At 40.5% G+C, this 16,710-nt stretch overlaps 1 protein-coding gene across 1 annotated transcript in view; it reads right to left on the bottom strand.

Annotated features, from left to right (window-relative positions):
• Positions 1-11,351, bottom strand: part of znf644.S (zinc finger protein 644 S homeolog) — a 32,210-nt gene extending 20,859 nt beyond the window's left edge. Inside the window, exons 1-2 of the mRNA XM_018261027.2 lie at positions 11,019-11,351; positions 10,244-10,368 (exon numbers count right to left, since the gene is read on the bottom strand). Coding sequence (XP_018116516.1) covers positions 10,244-10,368; positions 11,019-11,087 — 194 coding nt within the window. The 5' untranslated portion in view covers positions 11,088-11,351. The remainder of the gene's footprint in view (positions 1-10,243; positions 10,369-11,018) is intronic.
• Between the last annotated feature and the right edge of the window lie 5,359 nt (positions 11,352-16,710).

Raw genomic sequence — 16,710 nt, 5'->3', positions numbered from 1 at the left:
CTATCCTAAAAAAACAATGTCTAGAGCTGTTGTGGGTAATCTATTGGCAATAAACTGACTTTGTAACTTTCCTTCACCACTGTTATGGATGACTGAGCTGGCATCTTATTGGCTGATGTATGTGTCCAACAGCCTCCCTGACATATCTGTTTAGGGGCTTAGCTGAGCATTAATTTAGAAACTGCATAAAAGGAACTGTTCAGTGTAAAAATAAAAACTGGCTAAATAGATAAATAGATAAACTAGCTGTGCAAAATAAAATATGTTTCTAATATAGTTAGTTAGGCAAAAGTGTAATCTATAAAGGCTGGAGTGACTAGAAGTCTAATATAATTAGGGATGCACCGATTCCAGGATTCGGTTCGGCATTCGGCCTTTTTCAGCAGGATTCGGCCGAATCTTTGTGACTGTCCGACCTGAATCCTAATTTGCATATGTAAATTAGGGGCGGGTAGGGAAATCAGGTGATTTTTCATCACAAAAGAAGAATTTTTTCATATGCAAATTAGGATTCAGATTGGTAATAGGCCGAATCTTTTACCAAGGATTCGGCCGGATCTTTTACCAAGGATTCGGCCGGATCTTTTACCAAGGATTCGGCCGGATCTTTTACCAAGGATTCGGCCGGATCTTTTACCAAGGATTCGGCCGGATCTTTTACCAAGGATTCGGCCGGATCTTTTACCAAGGATTCGGCCGGATCTTTTACCAAGGATTCGGCCGGATCTTTTACCAAGGATTCGGCCGGATCTTTTACCAAGGATTCGGCCGGATCTTTTACCAAGGATTCGGCCGGATCTTTACCAAGGATTCGGCCGGATCTTTTACCAAGGATTCGGCCGGATCTTTTACCAAGGATTCGGCCGGATCTTTTACCAAGGATTCGGCCGGATCTTTTACCAAGGATTCGGCCGGATCTTTTACCAAGGATTCGGCCGGATCTTTTACCAAGGATTCGGCCGAATCCCAAATAGTGGATTAGGGGCATCCTTAAATATAATAGCCAGAATCCAACTTCCTGCTTTTCAGCTCTCTAACTCGGAGTAAGTCAGCGACTTGAAGGGGGGCCACATAGGACATAACTGTTCAGTGAGTTTGCAATTGATCCTCAGATTCAAAAGCAACAGTTATGGCCCATGTGCCCCCCCCCTTAAATCACTGATTGGTTACTGCTTGGTCACCAGGGTAACCAGTCAGTGGAAACCAAGAGAGCTGAAAAGCAAGAAGTAGTATTCTGTTCTGTTCGACATCCAGTCACTCCAGCCTCTATACATTACATTTTTGCCTAACTATATTAGAAACATTTTTTTTTATTATTCAGCTGATTTGTTTTGATTTTGCTCATAGGAACAGGAAGTAGAATGTGAATATTTCCAATTTTACCTTGTTCAGTGTAAGAAATAAAAACCATACAGGTTGCTAATTCAAACAAGACTATTTTCAGCACAAGCCCTAAGGGTGAAAAAGGGATTACTACTTACATGCTGTTCTTGGTATGCCAAAATGCTGAAGACCCTATAAAAAAAAAAAAAGGAATCTATTACTGTGCAATTACATTTTTTAGAGTTCCATTTAGAAGAATTTCAGGTTATATCTGGGGATGTTTTCTTCAGCAAAATGGTAAAGGAGATGTACAAGTTTTCAAGTGGGCAGTCATTTCATACAAAGGGTAGACGACTAGTCCCACTTCTGATTTGTCTAGGGCCTAGGCGAATACAAAAAGAAAACCCACAAAGCTGGTTGCCATTAACACTGGACAGTTTTTTATATTTTAATACTCCCTTTGTTTTTAGGATAGAAGAGAGGTCCATGTACCTCAGCAGTCTATTAGGGAGAACCTCTAAAAGGGAGAACAGAGTGAGTTACAGGACAGGGAGAATTAATAAGTTGGAGCAACCATCCCATACAAGTAGTTACTGCGTACCCTTAGATAAAGATGGTGTTAAATGTCTTATTATTTAGTCAACCTTTTGGATGGGAATGGAAGACATAGTTTTTAGAGCCCTCATATCTCACTCCAAACCAAGCTTAAGGGTAAACAGTGTTTTCTTTTGTTTTCATACTCCCTATTTTAAATGACAATTGCATAGCAATATATTGAGTAGTAGGCAGAGCTGTGGAGTCGGAAGCAATTTTGGGTATCTGGAGTCGGAGCCAAAAATGTACCGACTCCGACAAGCACTGAAAATAATCAAATCAGATTTAAGAGTTTCTATTAAGGAGAATATGGCAGAAGCATTTCTGTTTCTAAGAACAATACTTTAGTTTAACTTTGACTTTGTTTTAGAATTACCAAAGGATGTGGTATTTATTTGAGCTTTGGCAGTGATAACATGATTTGTATGTTTTGTACTTAACTTCTTTCAATTAACAAAGTTTGAGGCACCATAAACGGAGGAGTCAGAGTCGAAGTACTCATGTACCGACTTTACAGCCTGTTAGTAGGGGGGTGAAAACAAAAAGATGTGTTGGAGGCAGAGAATAGGGGTGCCAGTGTGGATCAGGTCACAGCATGATTTCTGGTAACAGACTTAATTTTTGCTTGTGGTACAGGTATCGGACTAATAATACAACTATTTTCTCATTAATAAACAAATAAATTATTCAAACGAAGTAATTTACTGTGTGCGAACAAGGAGATTATTTTTCACCAATTATACGTTAATTTTGATTTAATTCAGCTACTGTCAGTTGCACCTCAGCCTCTTGGAAATACCTCAATTTGTAAAACAGTTTTAAGGCTATGTCAAATTAAAGGGGAACTCCGGCTTCCATACCAAAATTTGATAAAGAGGCCCGCCCACATAACACAGAAACCCCTAATATACCGATCACAGTTATCTATTTCTTCAAAAAGTATGAATAAATGCCATTTTCTATGCTGATATCCAGCTGATTAACAGTTCGCTTTCTGCATCATTTGAAATCCTGGCAGGGAAGGAGGGACTAAACACTGATGTTACAAATTGTTACAACTTGTCCACAGTTTACAGACAGCATGCAGGAACTACATAACCCACAATGAATTGCACTATGATGTTCCATTCCTTATTAAAATCACATGTGCACGAAACTGTGGGGTTTGGAGGACGCAGGCTAAGGACAGATGGCTGTTGATACAGTAGTCAGCCAGTAACAGTAGTCAGCCAACTCAGCAAAGTAGTCAGAAAGTAGGGATGCACCGAATCCAGGATACAGTTCGGGATTCGGCCTTTTTCAGCAGGATTCGGCCGAATCCATCTGCCCGGCCGAACCAAATCTGAATCCTAATTTGCATATGCAAATTAAGTCCGTGGATAGAAATCGCGTGACTTTTTGTAACAAAACAAGGTAGTAAAAAATGTTTTTCCCTTCCCACCCCTAATTTGCATATGTAAATTAGTATTCAGATTCAGTTTGGTATTCGGCCGAATCTTTCGAGAAGGATTCGGGGGTTCGGCCAAATTCAAAATAGAGGATTCTGTGCATCCCTATCAGAAAGATCCTTTAATTTTAACCATTTAAAGACCTAGGAAACTGTGAGGAATCTACAACTTGTCTCAATTCCACATCTGTCAATTCTCCACCAAAGAAGAAGAAGCATCAGCAGATGACATTTTTCAAATGGAACAGGCCAACAGTGACACGATTGTCGGTAGTAGATTCTGTATGTACCCATAGAGCAAGGCATTATGGTTAAAATCTGCATCAGAAACAACCTACTAATTTTCCTCATGACCTGTCTAAAGATAAATTCCAGCACATTTAGGAAAATAATCCACGTTTCCAATTAAGCAAATTCCAAGTTCAGATCTGTGTCAGGATAGATGTTAAGAAACATCAAAAGAGGCTGGCACAAGCCTGGACCCACAAAATTGTAAAGCCGGAATCAGATTTGAAAAAGGTTAAAAGGCTTACATTTTATTCTCCATAATTAAGAACCTGACACGTTTCGTGTCTACCAGGGACACGTATTCAGACACGAAAAGTGTCAGGCCTTGGTTCTTAATTATGGAGAATAAAATGTCATTTCTTTTAACCTTTTACAAATCTGACTCCGGCTTTACTTTACTTGGTGTCTATTCCCTTTGCTGAAGGTCTGGGGTGTGAGCACCTGGGCCCACCACGTATAGCGGTAAGCTCATTCAAAGTATTTAAAACACTGCATATACTGGTTACATATTTGTATAGTCAGGATAGATATTGTCAGAAACTAAGCACATTAAGACTTGGGTGCATACTTTAGAAGCATTAAAATTATAAAGGAAAACTTCTGCCTGTACATTTTTAGTAGCAATGATGTCAGTGTGACTTGCTTAGGGATGAATGAGAATGGTAAATTCCACATCTGTCTAGTTGTACAGTACTAGCAATTTCAATTATGGATCCGCACACACCAATTTTCTGCAGTTTTCTTTAATTTTTATTCACCACCAATATCAACGTTTCGGGGGGTACAACCTCCCTTCGTCAGGATATCCTGACGAAGGGAGGTTGTACCCCCCGAAACGGTGATATTGGTGGTGAATAAAAATTAAAGAAAACTGCAGAAAATTGGTGTGTGCGGATCCATAATTGAAATTGCTACTATTGGAGGGCCTCGTCAGGCCGGAGGATAACCAGCACCACTAAAGCAGAAGAAGTGAGTAAAGTTCCAGGAGTGCGGTGTAACCACTTCAATATAGTTGTACAGTACTGACTATGAAAGTAAAAGATCTGAGTTTAACTCAATGTCCCTGAGACCCAAGAGTAGTATTGTTGTGATACTGCCCTTACCAAACTCTTATACCCTTCTCTCTATTACTGGATTTCTTTATTGAGATGTTTGTTAATACCATTTATGTTGACATGTACTACTTAGCCTTTTAAACAAAAGAATGCCCTAAAATCTAACACCTTTAGGAAATGAAAAACTTATTGACAACCACACCCCACCTGTAACCATTCATTTACAGTTGGTTATTCCATCTTCTAAAGCTGTATAAACTATAGGAAATTAATCTAAGTAGAATTATCAGTCCACTAAAATAAAAGCCATGTGGTTAAAGGGGAACTCCACACAAACATTACTTAAGCCTTTTGAAAAGTAAACATAATTTCAAGCAACTTTGCAATATGCATTAAAAATATGCAGACTTTTCATGATTTTTAATGGTTTGGAACAGTTCTCTAAGCCTAGCCCCCCTGCTCTCTTTCTGATCTGACTACTTTGCTGAGCTGCCTGGCTACTGTTACTTTGTATCAGCAGCCAACCCCCACAATTCCCTCCACACATGATTTCAATAAGGAATGGAACATCACAGTGCAATGCATTGTGGGTTATGTAGTTCCTGCATACTGTAAGCTCATGAGAAGTTGTTACAATCTGTAACATCAGTGTTTAGTCCCTCCTTCTCTGCCTTGATTTCAAATAATGCAGAAAGAGAAGAACTGTTAAACAGCTCGATTTCAGCATTGAAAATGGCATTTATTCATAATTTTTGAAGAAACTGGTAACTGTGATGGGTATATTAGGGGTTTCTGTGTTATTTGGGCCTGTTTATCAAATGTTGGTTTGGAAGCCAGAGTTCCCCTTTAATTTGAAGTAGATTTGGTTAATTTTAACTGCAAACTTTTCAGGCAGAATGTTAATCGGATATGTCGGGTTTCAAAATACACTACTGGTATGATTGATCTGTGTGTTTTTAACTCTTCCTTGACATTGCAGTACACTTAAGAAGGATGTTGAGCTTGGGAGGTCGGGTAAACTCCCACTAGGCTGGAGGACAACCTGTCCAAGCTTTGCCCCAGCCCTTCAAGCACAAGATTGAGCCTAAAATGGTGTTGCTGAATGACCCTGGTCATTGGGCGGGAACTTTTACAAAGTAAAAATGAAAGGGTTAGATTTTAGGCTCAATAACACATTCCTGTTAAAATTTAGAATGTAATAGAATTGATAATTTCTTTAGTAACTTTAATACATTTATTAGCTCTTCAAGTACGGTAGAAAAGTTTTACAAACTTCAATGCCCTGGTAACAACTATACTTTTGTGAAAATCAGGTGCACCAGGATGCCATGATGAACAGAACCAGTTCACAAGCTTTCTGCAACCAGTGCACACTAATTCATGCTTATATCCGGACTGCGATCAAATTTTTGGTATGAGGATTTTGTACAGACTTGTATTTTGGTCATCAAACAGGAATCACTACATAATAAGCCGATTTTATAAAAACTGTTATGGGTGGCATTAACTCTTAAAGAATCCATGTTGGCCTGGAACATAGTATTTGTACCTGGATAGAGAACTGGCTAAAAGATAGACTACAAAGAGTGGTGGTAAATGGAACATTTTCTAATTGGACCAGTGTTGTTAGTGGAGTACCGCATTGCTTCCAATAAGGATTAATTATATCTTAGTTTGGATCAAGTTCAAGCTACTGTTTTATTATTACAGAGAAAAAGGAAATCATTTTTAAAAATGTGGATTATTTAGATAAAATGCAGTCTATGGGAGCAATTCCGTAATTTAGAGCTTTCTGGATATCGGGTTTCTGGATAAGGGATCCTATACCTGTACTAACAGCAATTAATGGTGGGGAAAATGTGAAGGGAGGATCACCGCAAGTAATAGATTTTTATTTGCGGCAAAAGTTATATTACAGCAATCTTTTTCGGGACATTTGACACCCGCGGCAGTATAGATTGAACCATGAGTGACAAATCTTACCATGTGCCATCACCCGAAGGCTATCCCGATGCATCTACAGGTTCTAGTTTTCTACAGAGGCTTAATACAAATAGTTTCACCAATGCTTTTTTACTGTTAAATTACATACAGAGATTACTGTGCCATAAATGCTTCGTTATTACACTGTAATCAAGCCAAGAACAAAGAATATAGATTCAGTTTTACACAGATCGGGTGGGATTCTCAGTGGAGGATTCTTTTTGCATTTTAACTGCTAGCTGTGGAGAGCTTGTGAAAATTTTTATTGAGCAATATTGCTTTAAGAATACAACCCTGATGTTTCTGGATACGTTTCCAGCATGCCTTTAACTTGAAAATATGTTACATTATTTTGAGATTTGTAGCCCAGCATATGAACAGCAACTGCATTAAAGGGAATCCAAAGTCTCAACTAAAATGCACTCCCCAAGACTTTAGGTGAGTAAAGCATTAGCTTCTCACGTAAAGCTTATGTACATCATACACCCCCATATGGTCTATGGGGAGTAGGGTGCTTTGCTGCTTAAAACAATTTTAAACGTAAATTATTGTACTTTTGTCATGAAAAATGTACCAAAACAGTGTCAGTTAGGCTGATTAGAAATAAAGTAACAGCTGACACAAGAAATGTCTGTTGCACATTAGCTTCTAATATAAATAAATATTAACGGGAAAATATATAATTATTTTACTTTTTCCCCTAGCTTCTGTTAATATTTTACAGACTCCTCCTCTGTTTAATTCTGGTCTAAGATGCCAATGTCTTGAAGGCTTGCTACCAACAGGTTTTCTAATGACTAGCCTTATGTACGATATAACACCTTACCAAGAAAACAGAATCCTAGCATTAAAGGCATATATGTGAACAACATTAATTAATGTTTTTAGGGTGAAGACACGAAGAGATACTAGTAGCAGCTTCTTGTCACTGCTACAAAATAGACTATATGGATTATTGGCTTTGCTAAGACACGGAGTGTGTTTTAGCAGAGGCAATTCTCAGTATTGTCTATGACAGGGTATTTTTGGCATTCTGTAGCAGCTACTAGTAGCTCTGTGTGTCGTTACCCTAAGAGTGGCTTGTATTATTTCTTGAACAAGCATAATAGCCAAGGCTATTGTGATCTTAAGATCTACAGTTAGTACATATATTGGTATATATTGTTTGTGTATAGATAGGTCTGTATAAGTATGTGCATATATATTTATTTGCGTTCATTTGGAAGGGTTGAACTTTATGGACATTGGTCTTTTCTTCAACCCAATTTAATTGTTCCTCCACCATCTCTTCCCTTGTCCCCATAAAGCACTTGTAATTTATTTTCTATCTAAGGACATCGCTGGGGGGGGGGCAACAGAAGTGAAAGAGCATATATCATGTATTGCTTTGCATTAACCATTACCACCTAAAATATCAAAGCCAGTACTGAGGAATATGCACAGACCATGCATAAGTATACGTATGTTAATCAAAGTCTTTTTCTAGGAGTTCATGCACCTATGATTCTGTAGATACATTTGTTACATGTGTGATTTTTTTATCTAGTTGCACTACATGTTTCGGATTTAACTGATCCTTCTTCAAGTGCCAGTGTACACTGTGCTTTACAAGAAATAAAGGCAAACAGGCGTATGGTTAGCATAAATCAAACAGTGAGAAATATGCATATGCTCTAGAAATTTTTAACAGGCAGTTGGAAAGAAGTCCCCAAAGAGCTTACAATATATTATCTGTTCACTCACTAGTGATGTTTAGGTCAGAAAATCTTACACCGCACCCGACCCTAACCCACAAAACCTTAACTGCCACCTGACCCTAACCTGTAAAATGCCCAACCCATACCTGAATCTTCTCGCTCGGTGCGCTACTTCTGTCTGAGCTCCATATATATAATTACATATATAATTAGGATGGTTGGTGATTATAGTAACAAAAAGCTAGACTAACTGGGATAAAATACATGTCTGACATATGGCTTTGGGTTATAAACAGGCAGACTGGAGTAAATTAAACAGTATCTATACAAAAACAGGAGTGGCATGCTGATGCAATTCAATATGAAAATATACCCATGTGGTTTATTACATGGCTCGTTATGGGGTATATCCCAGCATCTAATTGCATCAGCATGGCAGTCCTGTTTTGGATAGCTACATGGAGAGGGTGGGATGCCGAACCCTTCCAACACTGAAGAACTCGAGAAAGGATGAGAGGGTGTGCCTGTGGGTAATAAAGTCAATGAATCAGGTTGCCAAATAAGTGGATCTTTCCCCCCAATATGCCCCCCAAAGATAAGCGATATTGGGCTAGTCTGACAATTTGGCCAAACAAATAGATAACAACTATGGGAATAAAAGCCCTGGAGTGACTTCGATCACATCTGGTCGATTCACATCTGGTCAGATAGTGGTTGGGTGAGCCAGTCGGAGGGCCCCATATGTGGGCAAATAAGTTGACAAAACAGTCTAAAGATCCCAAATCGGCATCTTAAATCTCCCTGTGTATTGCCACCATAAGGGCAACTTCATCAGGCATTCCTCGGGTCACCCTAGACTAGGGATGCACCGAATCCAGGATTCGGTTCGGGATTCGGACAGGATTCGGCCTTTTTCAGCAGGATTCGGATTCGGCCGAATCCTTCTGCCTGGCCGAACCGAATACGAATCCTAATTTGCATATGCAAATTAGGGACGGGAGGGAAATTGCGTGACTTTTTGTCAGAAAACAAGGAAGTAAAAAATGTTTTCCCCTTCCCACCCCTAATTTGCATATGCAAATTAGGGTTCGGATTCGGTTCGGTATTCGGCCGAATCTTTCGTGAAGGATTCGGGGGTTCGGCCGAATCCAAAAAAGTGGATTCGGTGCATCCCTACCCTAGACTGCAGTCTGCCAGGACAAAAGTTCCTTTTGAAAAATGAGCTTTGTAAGAGAAGACATGAGAGATCATCAGCAGGGAGAAACACAAACACAGGGAGCACTCACAGACCTTATGGATCATCCTCCTGCTGTGCTGCCACGTGAAAAATGCACCCGATACGTACAGCCTCCAAGTAGAATTATTAGACGGAGCACCAGCAGTCGTTAAAATCCGTATTTTATCGATTCTTCATTAAGAGGTTGAGCAGGACATGTATCCCAAAGCACGCTTGACGCGTTTCGTGGGCTAAGCCACTTTCTCAAAAGCTCTTTTGAGAAAGTGGCTTAGCCCACGAAACGCGTCAAGCGTGTCTAATAATTCTACTATGAGAGATCATCACTCTGGAAGTCACTAAAAGATTGTAATACTAAATAATGGCATAGGTTAAATGATTAAACCCCCAATAAATGTTAGAGATATAGACAGACTGAACTATTTCATAGATTGCAAACAGAGTATACTTTCAAAATACTTTCCAACATAAAAAGAACACATATTCAGCTCAGACAAAATAACGGAGTCACCCCAATTATTCAACATGACAGACCCATGTGTTCTATATAAATGAACAATAACATACTAACAACAAATTAGATCTACTTTTAATGGATACAATATCTGCCAAGTGTAGTTACCTATAGAAAGTTACTGAAGGAAAAGGTGGGTACAGGTATGTGATGTTTATAAACAGTCGAGCTGCCCCAGTAACCACGTGTAACCGCTGCCTTTCTGTATAACGGACTGCAATTATGGCATTATGCTATAAAAAAAAAAAGAAAGGTATAAAAAGGTATTAGCAAACACATTAAAAGATTTTATTTTGACGTGTTTTGTTGCCCTCCCTACTATATGCCAGGCCAAAAGCTACATACACACTAAATTATATAGCTGTCACCTCCAACCTGGGGCTCTCAGTGAAGCTGGAGAGCAAATAATAATAGCAAATGGAAGGCCTGAGTATGCTGTCAAACGCCATTGTTATGTACAGTTGACGGCACCTTACTACACGCAAATACTATACAGTTACTACACACAATGCAGCAGCAGCAGCCGCCGTTACTACAACCCGAATATTGTCCATCCTTCTGATCACATGGATCACAGTGGTTCGTACATAGCGGCCAGAGGCCTCAGGGAATAGCCTATAATTAGGGGAAGCATGCTGATGTCACTAAAGACAAAGGGCTGAACGGGTAAAACTACATGCGGCCCTCACTTTCCTTCCCACTAGACGTTACCCAAATTACTAGCAATGGCGGCCGCCAGATTTGTACGTCCACCTTATATTTATACCCTTCCTCACCCTGCGTGTGCTGGGATTGGCTGCAGACAGTCATGTGACTAAACAAAACCGTCACAGCTAAACCTAAAATGAACCCTTTGTCCACGATAAATCCAGGGAGATTCTACCTTCGTTCCCTTTGTTGCCCCACCAGCCTCCTCTCCCACAAAGCCATCATTGAGCCTCCAGGCCGCCATCGCGAACTAAGCCTCCCAGCAATATAGGGTGGGCTAAGCAGGCAATTCCAAAACTAGCGTTATGCCCCCTCCTCCCCCTTCTAAACATCAGCCATCCTGTCAGAGCACTTTAATGGGCGCCATGTTGGACCGCAGAATAAATTGGGTGCCGGTGTCAGGTCCACACGCTGTTTGATTCATTGTTTAACAAGACATTCATTTATTTAACCCGTCAGGCGGTTCTTGTCCCGCAACCTCAGCTGGTCATGACGATAATGAGCTTGCAGGTGTAAAGGGAGGGCGTCAGGTCACTCACCTCAGCTATCTTGGCATTCCGGCCGCGGCTCACACACAGGCCTAGCCGTCGGCTGCCCACTTTTTTCTCTCCCTCTCTTCAGTTTTGGACTAGACTAGACGTGGAGACAGACGTTCCCCTCACGTGACCTGCTTCCACTCCCACTCTCTGTATTCTCCTTCCCCTCAGCGCCGCCGGAATGTGGAGCGCGCGCAGTTTTGGGAAGGGAGGAGGCGCTAGAGGAGAGGTGTGTGAGTCGAGCGCTACTGCTGCACATGAACACTTGTCTGACACACCGGCCTGTCAGCTTTGCACATATGTCCCGACTGCGGCCACAGCTTGAGGTTAAAGACAGGGCATTGACCATGGGGGAGACAATGCTTATTTGGGCAGGAAGTGTCGGGTAACAATCAGCTCTTGTCAGCTGTTACTATACTGGGAGAGAGTTGGCTGCTGAACATTGAAGGACACTTTACTTTGGTTGACTTCACCTCACAACAAGGTGCTGACTGTACTAGTGTTTGCTTCCTTCACTAAAGTGCTTACCCTAGGGGGGCTTATCAATATCTGGATTGAAATATTGTATTATCTTTACAGGTCACAATTGCTATTTGTAGTTTATTTGTTACAATCTGGTATGGATGTGTCAAGAGGATAAATTCTATTCTGGTTCCATATGTTATCCCCTCAGTGGAACCCTTACCTGTATCTATACTTTTTTCTCGTCCAATTTCTAATTTGCCCATTATTCTGTCTTGTCAAGCAGGGGCAGAACTAGGGGTAGGCAGAAGAGGCACTTGCCTAGGGCACAAAATTGAAGGGGTGCCAGGCACGGTACCTCTTCTGCCAGATTCCCCCTAGTCCAGACTCTTGTGCTCCTACCGCCGGCAGCAATTCAAGCCGCTTGTGCTTCACCATGCATGCGTACACATGCATGGACGCATCTCCGGCACGCTGGCTTGATCGCACGCATGTGCGCGCTGGCTTGATCGTGTGTCCTCTTGTGGAGGGGGGGCAGCATAGTCGGCTGGGTTGCCAAGGTCGCCCAGCTGACTCGGCCCGGCACTTGTCTAGTTGAAACTATGGGGCAAATTTACTAAAGGGCGAAGTGACTAACGCTGGCGTAAATTAGAAAAGGAGATAGACTGTAGTGCTACTTCGCACTCTTAACGCCTGGCGAATTTTCGCTCTGGCGAATGGACGTAACTACGCAAATTCACTACAGTGCTTTGCCCTCGAGGAGCACTTTACAAATCAAAATATACATACATACATACAAGATGCGGATTTTACTGACCTTTACCTCTTGCACCAGACTTGCCTTCACCACCTCAGACCAGGCAAAGTGCAATAGAGTAGATAGGAGTTCCTCAAAAAACTTTTGAAAATTTTTATTAAGTCCCAAAAAACACTGGCGACTTTTCAGTCTTTCAGGGTGATAGGCTGCAAAAGTTCATACATTTTTTTTAGGGTACCCGGCTTCCCCCCTACATTTCCTTACATATAGGACATAAACTATACACTGGGCTCATGTGTAGGGCATTATAACAACTTTGGGGTCCGTTTACTAAAGTGCGGTAAATCTGACTTTAAGTTTCCACATGTTATCGCTGAGAATATTTTTACGCCAGAACATTCGCAGCGACTAAGTTTACTAAACAGCGATGCGCTCAGAAGTCATTGCGATCACTTGCGGTAACTACGTTAAGGAACCAGCTTACGTTAACGGTAATTTTAGCGAATTTTCTGGCAAAAAATTAAGTTTTTGCAAAATTTATGCTATAAAATAGTCTTGTTTTATGGCGGTTATTATGGCAAATTTTACTGTGACATTTATGGCCAGAAATGCATCTTCAAAACTCATAAACTTTATTGACTGATGATTATACCATCCAACAACATCACCAGAGTAACACCAATCAAACATGTCTGCATCATATAAACCCTTCTGCCAATAGAATCATAGGAACAAGAAATGATACCAGTCAATCTCTTTGCTTCATAGAAATGCACAGTTTAATGTAGCCAATCACAATGAAACCAAAAAAGTGTAAAGGCTGACGAATCCTTGGACTGTGATGCCGCTGCCAATAATACGCCTCTGAGCTGAAACTGCTGCTGTTGCAACAGATAGAAGCAGAAGCCAAAACATCCTGTCAGCAATAGCTACAGATCTCTCTCCTGTCAGCAAAGAATGATGGGTAAAAAAAAAACAGTATTATGGGATATTTCCTGCCCCTTGAGAATTTTCTGGCGAAAAAAATACTTTTACACCACTACATAGGTGGCGGTAAAAGTTTGCGAATATTCTGGCGTTAATTTTGTCTATAGCACATTTTGCTGTTTAGTAAACCAAGCGTTAATGTGTACATAGCGTTATTTTCAGCGAATGCGATAACTGGCGAACCATTAATCTTGCGCAAGAAAATTCGCAAATTTATATTTACCGCAGGTTAGTAAACTGGCGATAGCATATTTGGCGAAAATTCTGTCTATAAATTGTGCGAATATTTTTAACGCACTTTAGTAAACGGACCCCTTTATTTTCTTTTATTAAGCTTCCCTGGGCTTGTGTAGTGTAATGTATTTGCTGCAACATATACGTCCATTGAAATTTAACTTGCTGCCGTATGCAAATTAGCCAACGCTAGCGCAACTTCGCTTTGTTTGCCGAATTAACGCTATCGAAACTTCACCATCGTTCGGCGCCCTGGACGCAACTTCGCATTTTAGTGAATTAGCATTGTCCTGGCGAATTTTCGCCTGGCGAAGTGTTGCGATGTGAGCGAAGCCGTCGCTGGTGAATTTCCGGAGGTTAGTGAATTTGCCCCTATGTGACCTGACTGTATCCAGACCCCTGGACTATTTACAACCCACCCTAATTACTTTTATTATCTCTACAAGTTATATCTGTCTATCTGTAACTTCCTAATTTATTGCCCATAAAACCTTTTTCAGTAATCTAACAGTATATATAATGTGCCTTTTCAGCTTTCACTTGTATTTTGCCTGACGAAGGAGCCTGTGTGCTCCGATAGCTTGCAATTGTTACTTATTCAGTTAGCCAATAAAAGGTATCACCAAATTTTGCCTAACACACCCAAATGAGACTCCTGGATTAACCTAATTAATCAAACAATACCTAAAGTTAAACTTACCATTTGGAAAAATATGGAGTCCCTGGTTGGAGTCAGGGCCTGGAGCAGAGCCAAGGGATAAGGATGGAGTATGATGTGTTGCATATATAAATTTATATCACCTACTAAAGCTTGTAAAGTTGTATTGCCTGTTGTTTCCACTGAGTGAACAAAACCAGGGACAAATGTAATTTCAAGTACACCTGTTTATTGGTCGTTTTGTTATGAAAATAATAAAGTTTACCTTAAAAAAAGGTGTAACCAAACTTTAAATTTTCTGCATTTTTTCAATGGTTAACAAGGTACAACATCTTAAAACTACCGAGCTTTGACAATCAGAGACTTCAGCTATAGCTGGTGAATGACAGGGGCACTGTATTGGTGGGGCCTGCAAGCAAAATGCTGTGTGGAACGTGGGGACAGAAATGTTGTCAGTAGGCTGGGCCACAGTGGAAATAGTGGGGTGGTCGAGTATCTGTAGAGTATATTCATTGTATTTCTCTTCAGACCTGCCCCCCAGACATGCAGATAATGGGCCCCAAGCAATGCAGTAACTTTAGCCTTAAAAATAGTTCTTCTGCAAATGGAAATACATTTGTGTCACTTCACCCCAACCCATTGCTTGATGGGAGATACACTGGCATGGGACTTGTGCACAACATTGTAGACAAAGGGTAAAGACCTAGCCCTTCTACTGTGGACTACAACTCCCAGCATGCTCCCATTGGCCTTTACTGATTTAGACAAACTTCTTGTTAAAAATATTCTTTTTAATTCCTTTCTAATTTATTCTCCTCTCCCTGACTTCCCTAACATTCTTTAATTTTTATTTAATTTCCTGCTTACTTTAATTTTCTTCTCTTGCCTTATCACAACCTTTCTCTACTTATTTTTTTGAATACTAATTTCTGTTGTTCCCCTATTTTCTATTTCTGCTTAACTCTAGTTTGTACCCTTCATTTTTTTCTAGGGATGCACCGAATCCATTATTTTGGATCTGGCCTAACCCCCGAATCCTTTGCGAAAGATTCGGCTGAAACTTCATTTGCATATGCAAATTAGGGGTGGGAAGGGGAAAACGTTTTTTACTTCATTGTTTTGCGACAAAAAGTCACACAATTTCCCTCCCTGCCCCTAATTTGCATATGCAAATTCAGATTCAGTTTGGCCGGACAGAAGGATGCGGCAGGATCCGAATGCTACTGAAGAGGCCGAATCCTGGATTCGGTGCATCCCTAATTTTTTAATCCGTTCCATCCTCAGGTTCCCATCACAAGGTCCTTAGTGCAGGCATAAAGTACAGGGTGCTATAAGTGCAGCATAAAGGTGGTGAGCATTGACATACATAGTGCTGGCACCAGGCATTGGTAATTTAACTTCAGTTCTGGGTTTGCCCTGTGGTCTTCTCCCATTCTGGAGGCACAGTTCAGATGAAAGGTTAGCAGGATTATAGTTATCTGATGCCTGCTCCACTTAAATAAGCCATATAGAATAAATTTAAAAAAACTAATTTTGTATGCAATTATAAGATTTTATATGGTGCTAAAAAGTTATATTATCCTTAAAAATAGCCCCCATATTGGAGCTCCCTATAGATGTTCTCTGGTCCCTATCCGTGTTTCAAATGAGGGGTGGGCGTGTCCTAACGGCCCCTGCCTGTTTTTGTAGAAATATTCAATATATCAGCCAGAAACACTACTTTTTTAAGCACAATTCTTCTATATCTAAATGAATATAATGCACTGGTAAGTTCTTATTTTTTACACAAAATGTCTCCTTTAACTGTCTCCTCCCAATGTGTAGTAGTGGTGGCTATTCTTGTTTCATAGAACCCCTTACCATACCCCAGAGAGCTGGCCTAATGACCCTGCAGAGGAACTACACTTTAGTCTTTGACCTTGTTGCTTCATTCTGTAGTCCATAATTATAGGAGTGGGTAGTGATTTAGAGCAGGGGTGTCCTACTAGAAGCTGGTGTGCCAGATGTGGCCCTCCAAAGAGCTCATGTTTTCCTGCTATACAATGGTGCTAAAAAGTTTGTGAACCCTTCAAAATTTTTATATAAATGTGACCTAAAACTTCATTTAAATTTCAAACGAGTTCTAAAAGGTGATGAAGGTAAAATCAGTCTGGCGTTTCTTGTGAAATGGCAAAAAAAGTCGTCAAGTGCATTGAAGTCAATGGGCGTCAGACACCTCCTTTGTTCGAGCCAT

The sequence above is a fragment of the Xenopus laevis genome, chromosome 4S, assembly GCF_017654675.1.
Source record: "Xenopus laevis strain J_2021 chromosome 4S, Xenopus_laevis_v10.1, whole genome shotgun sequence".
In the NCBI taxonomy this organism is placed as follows: Eukaryota; Metazoa; Chordata; class Amphibia; order Anura; family Pipidae; genus Xenopus; species Xenopus laevis.
Note: the sequence above shows the minus strand (reverse complement) of the source record. Positions and strands in the feature narration are given on the sequence as shown.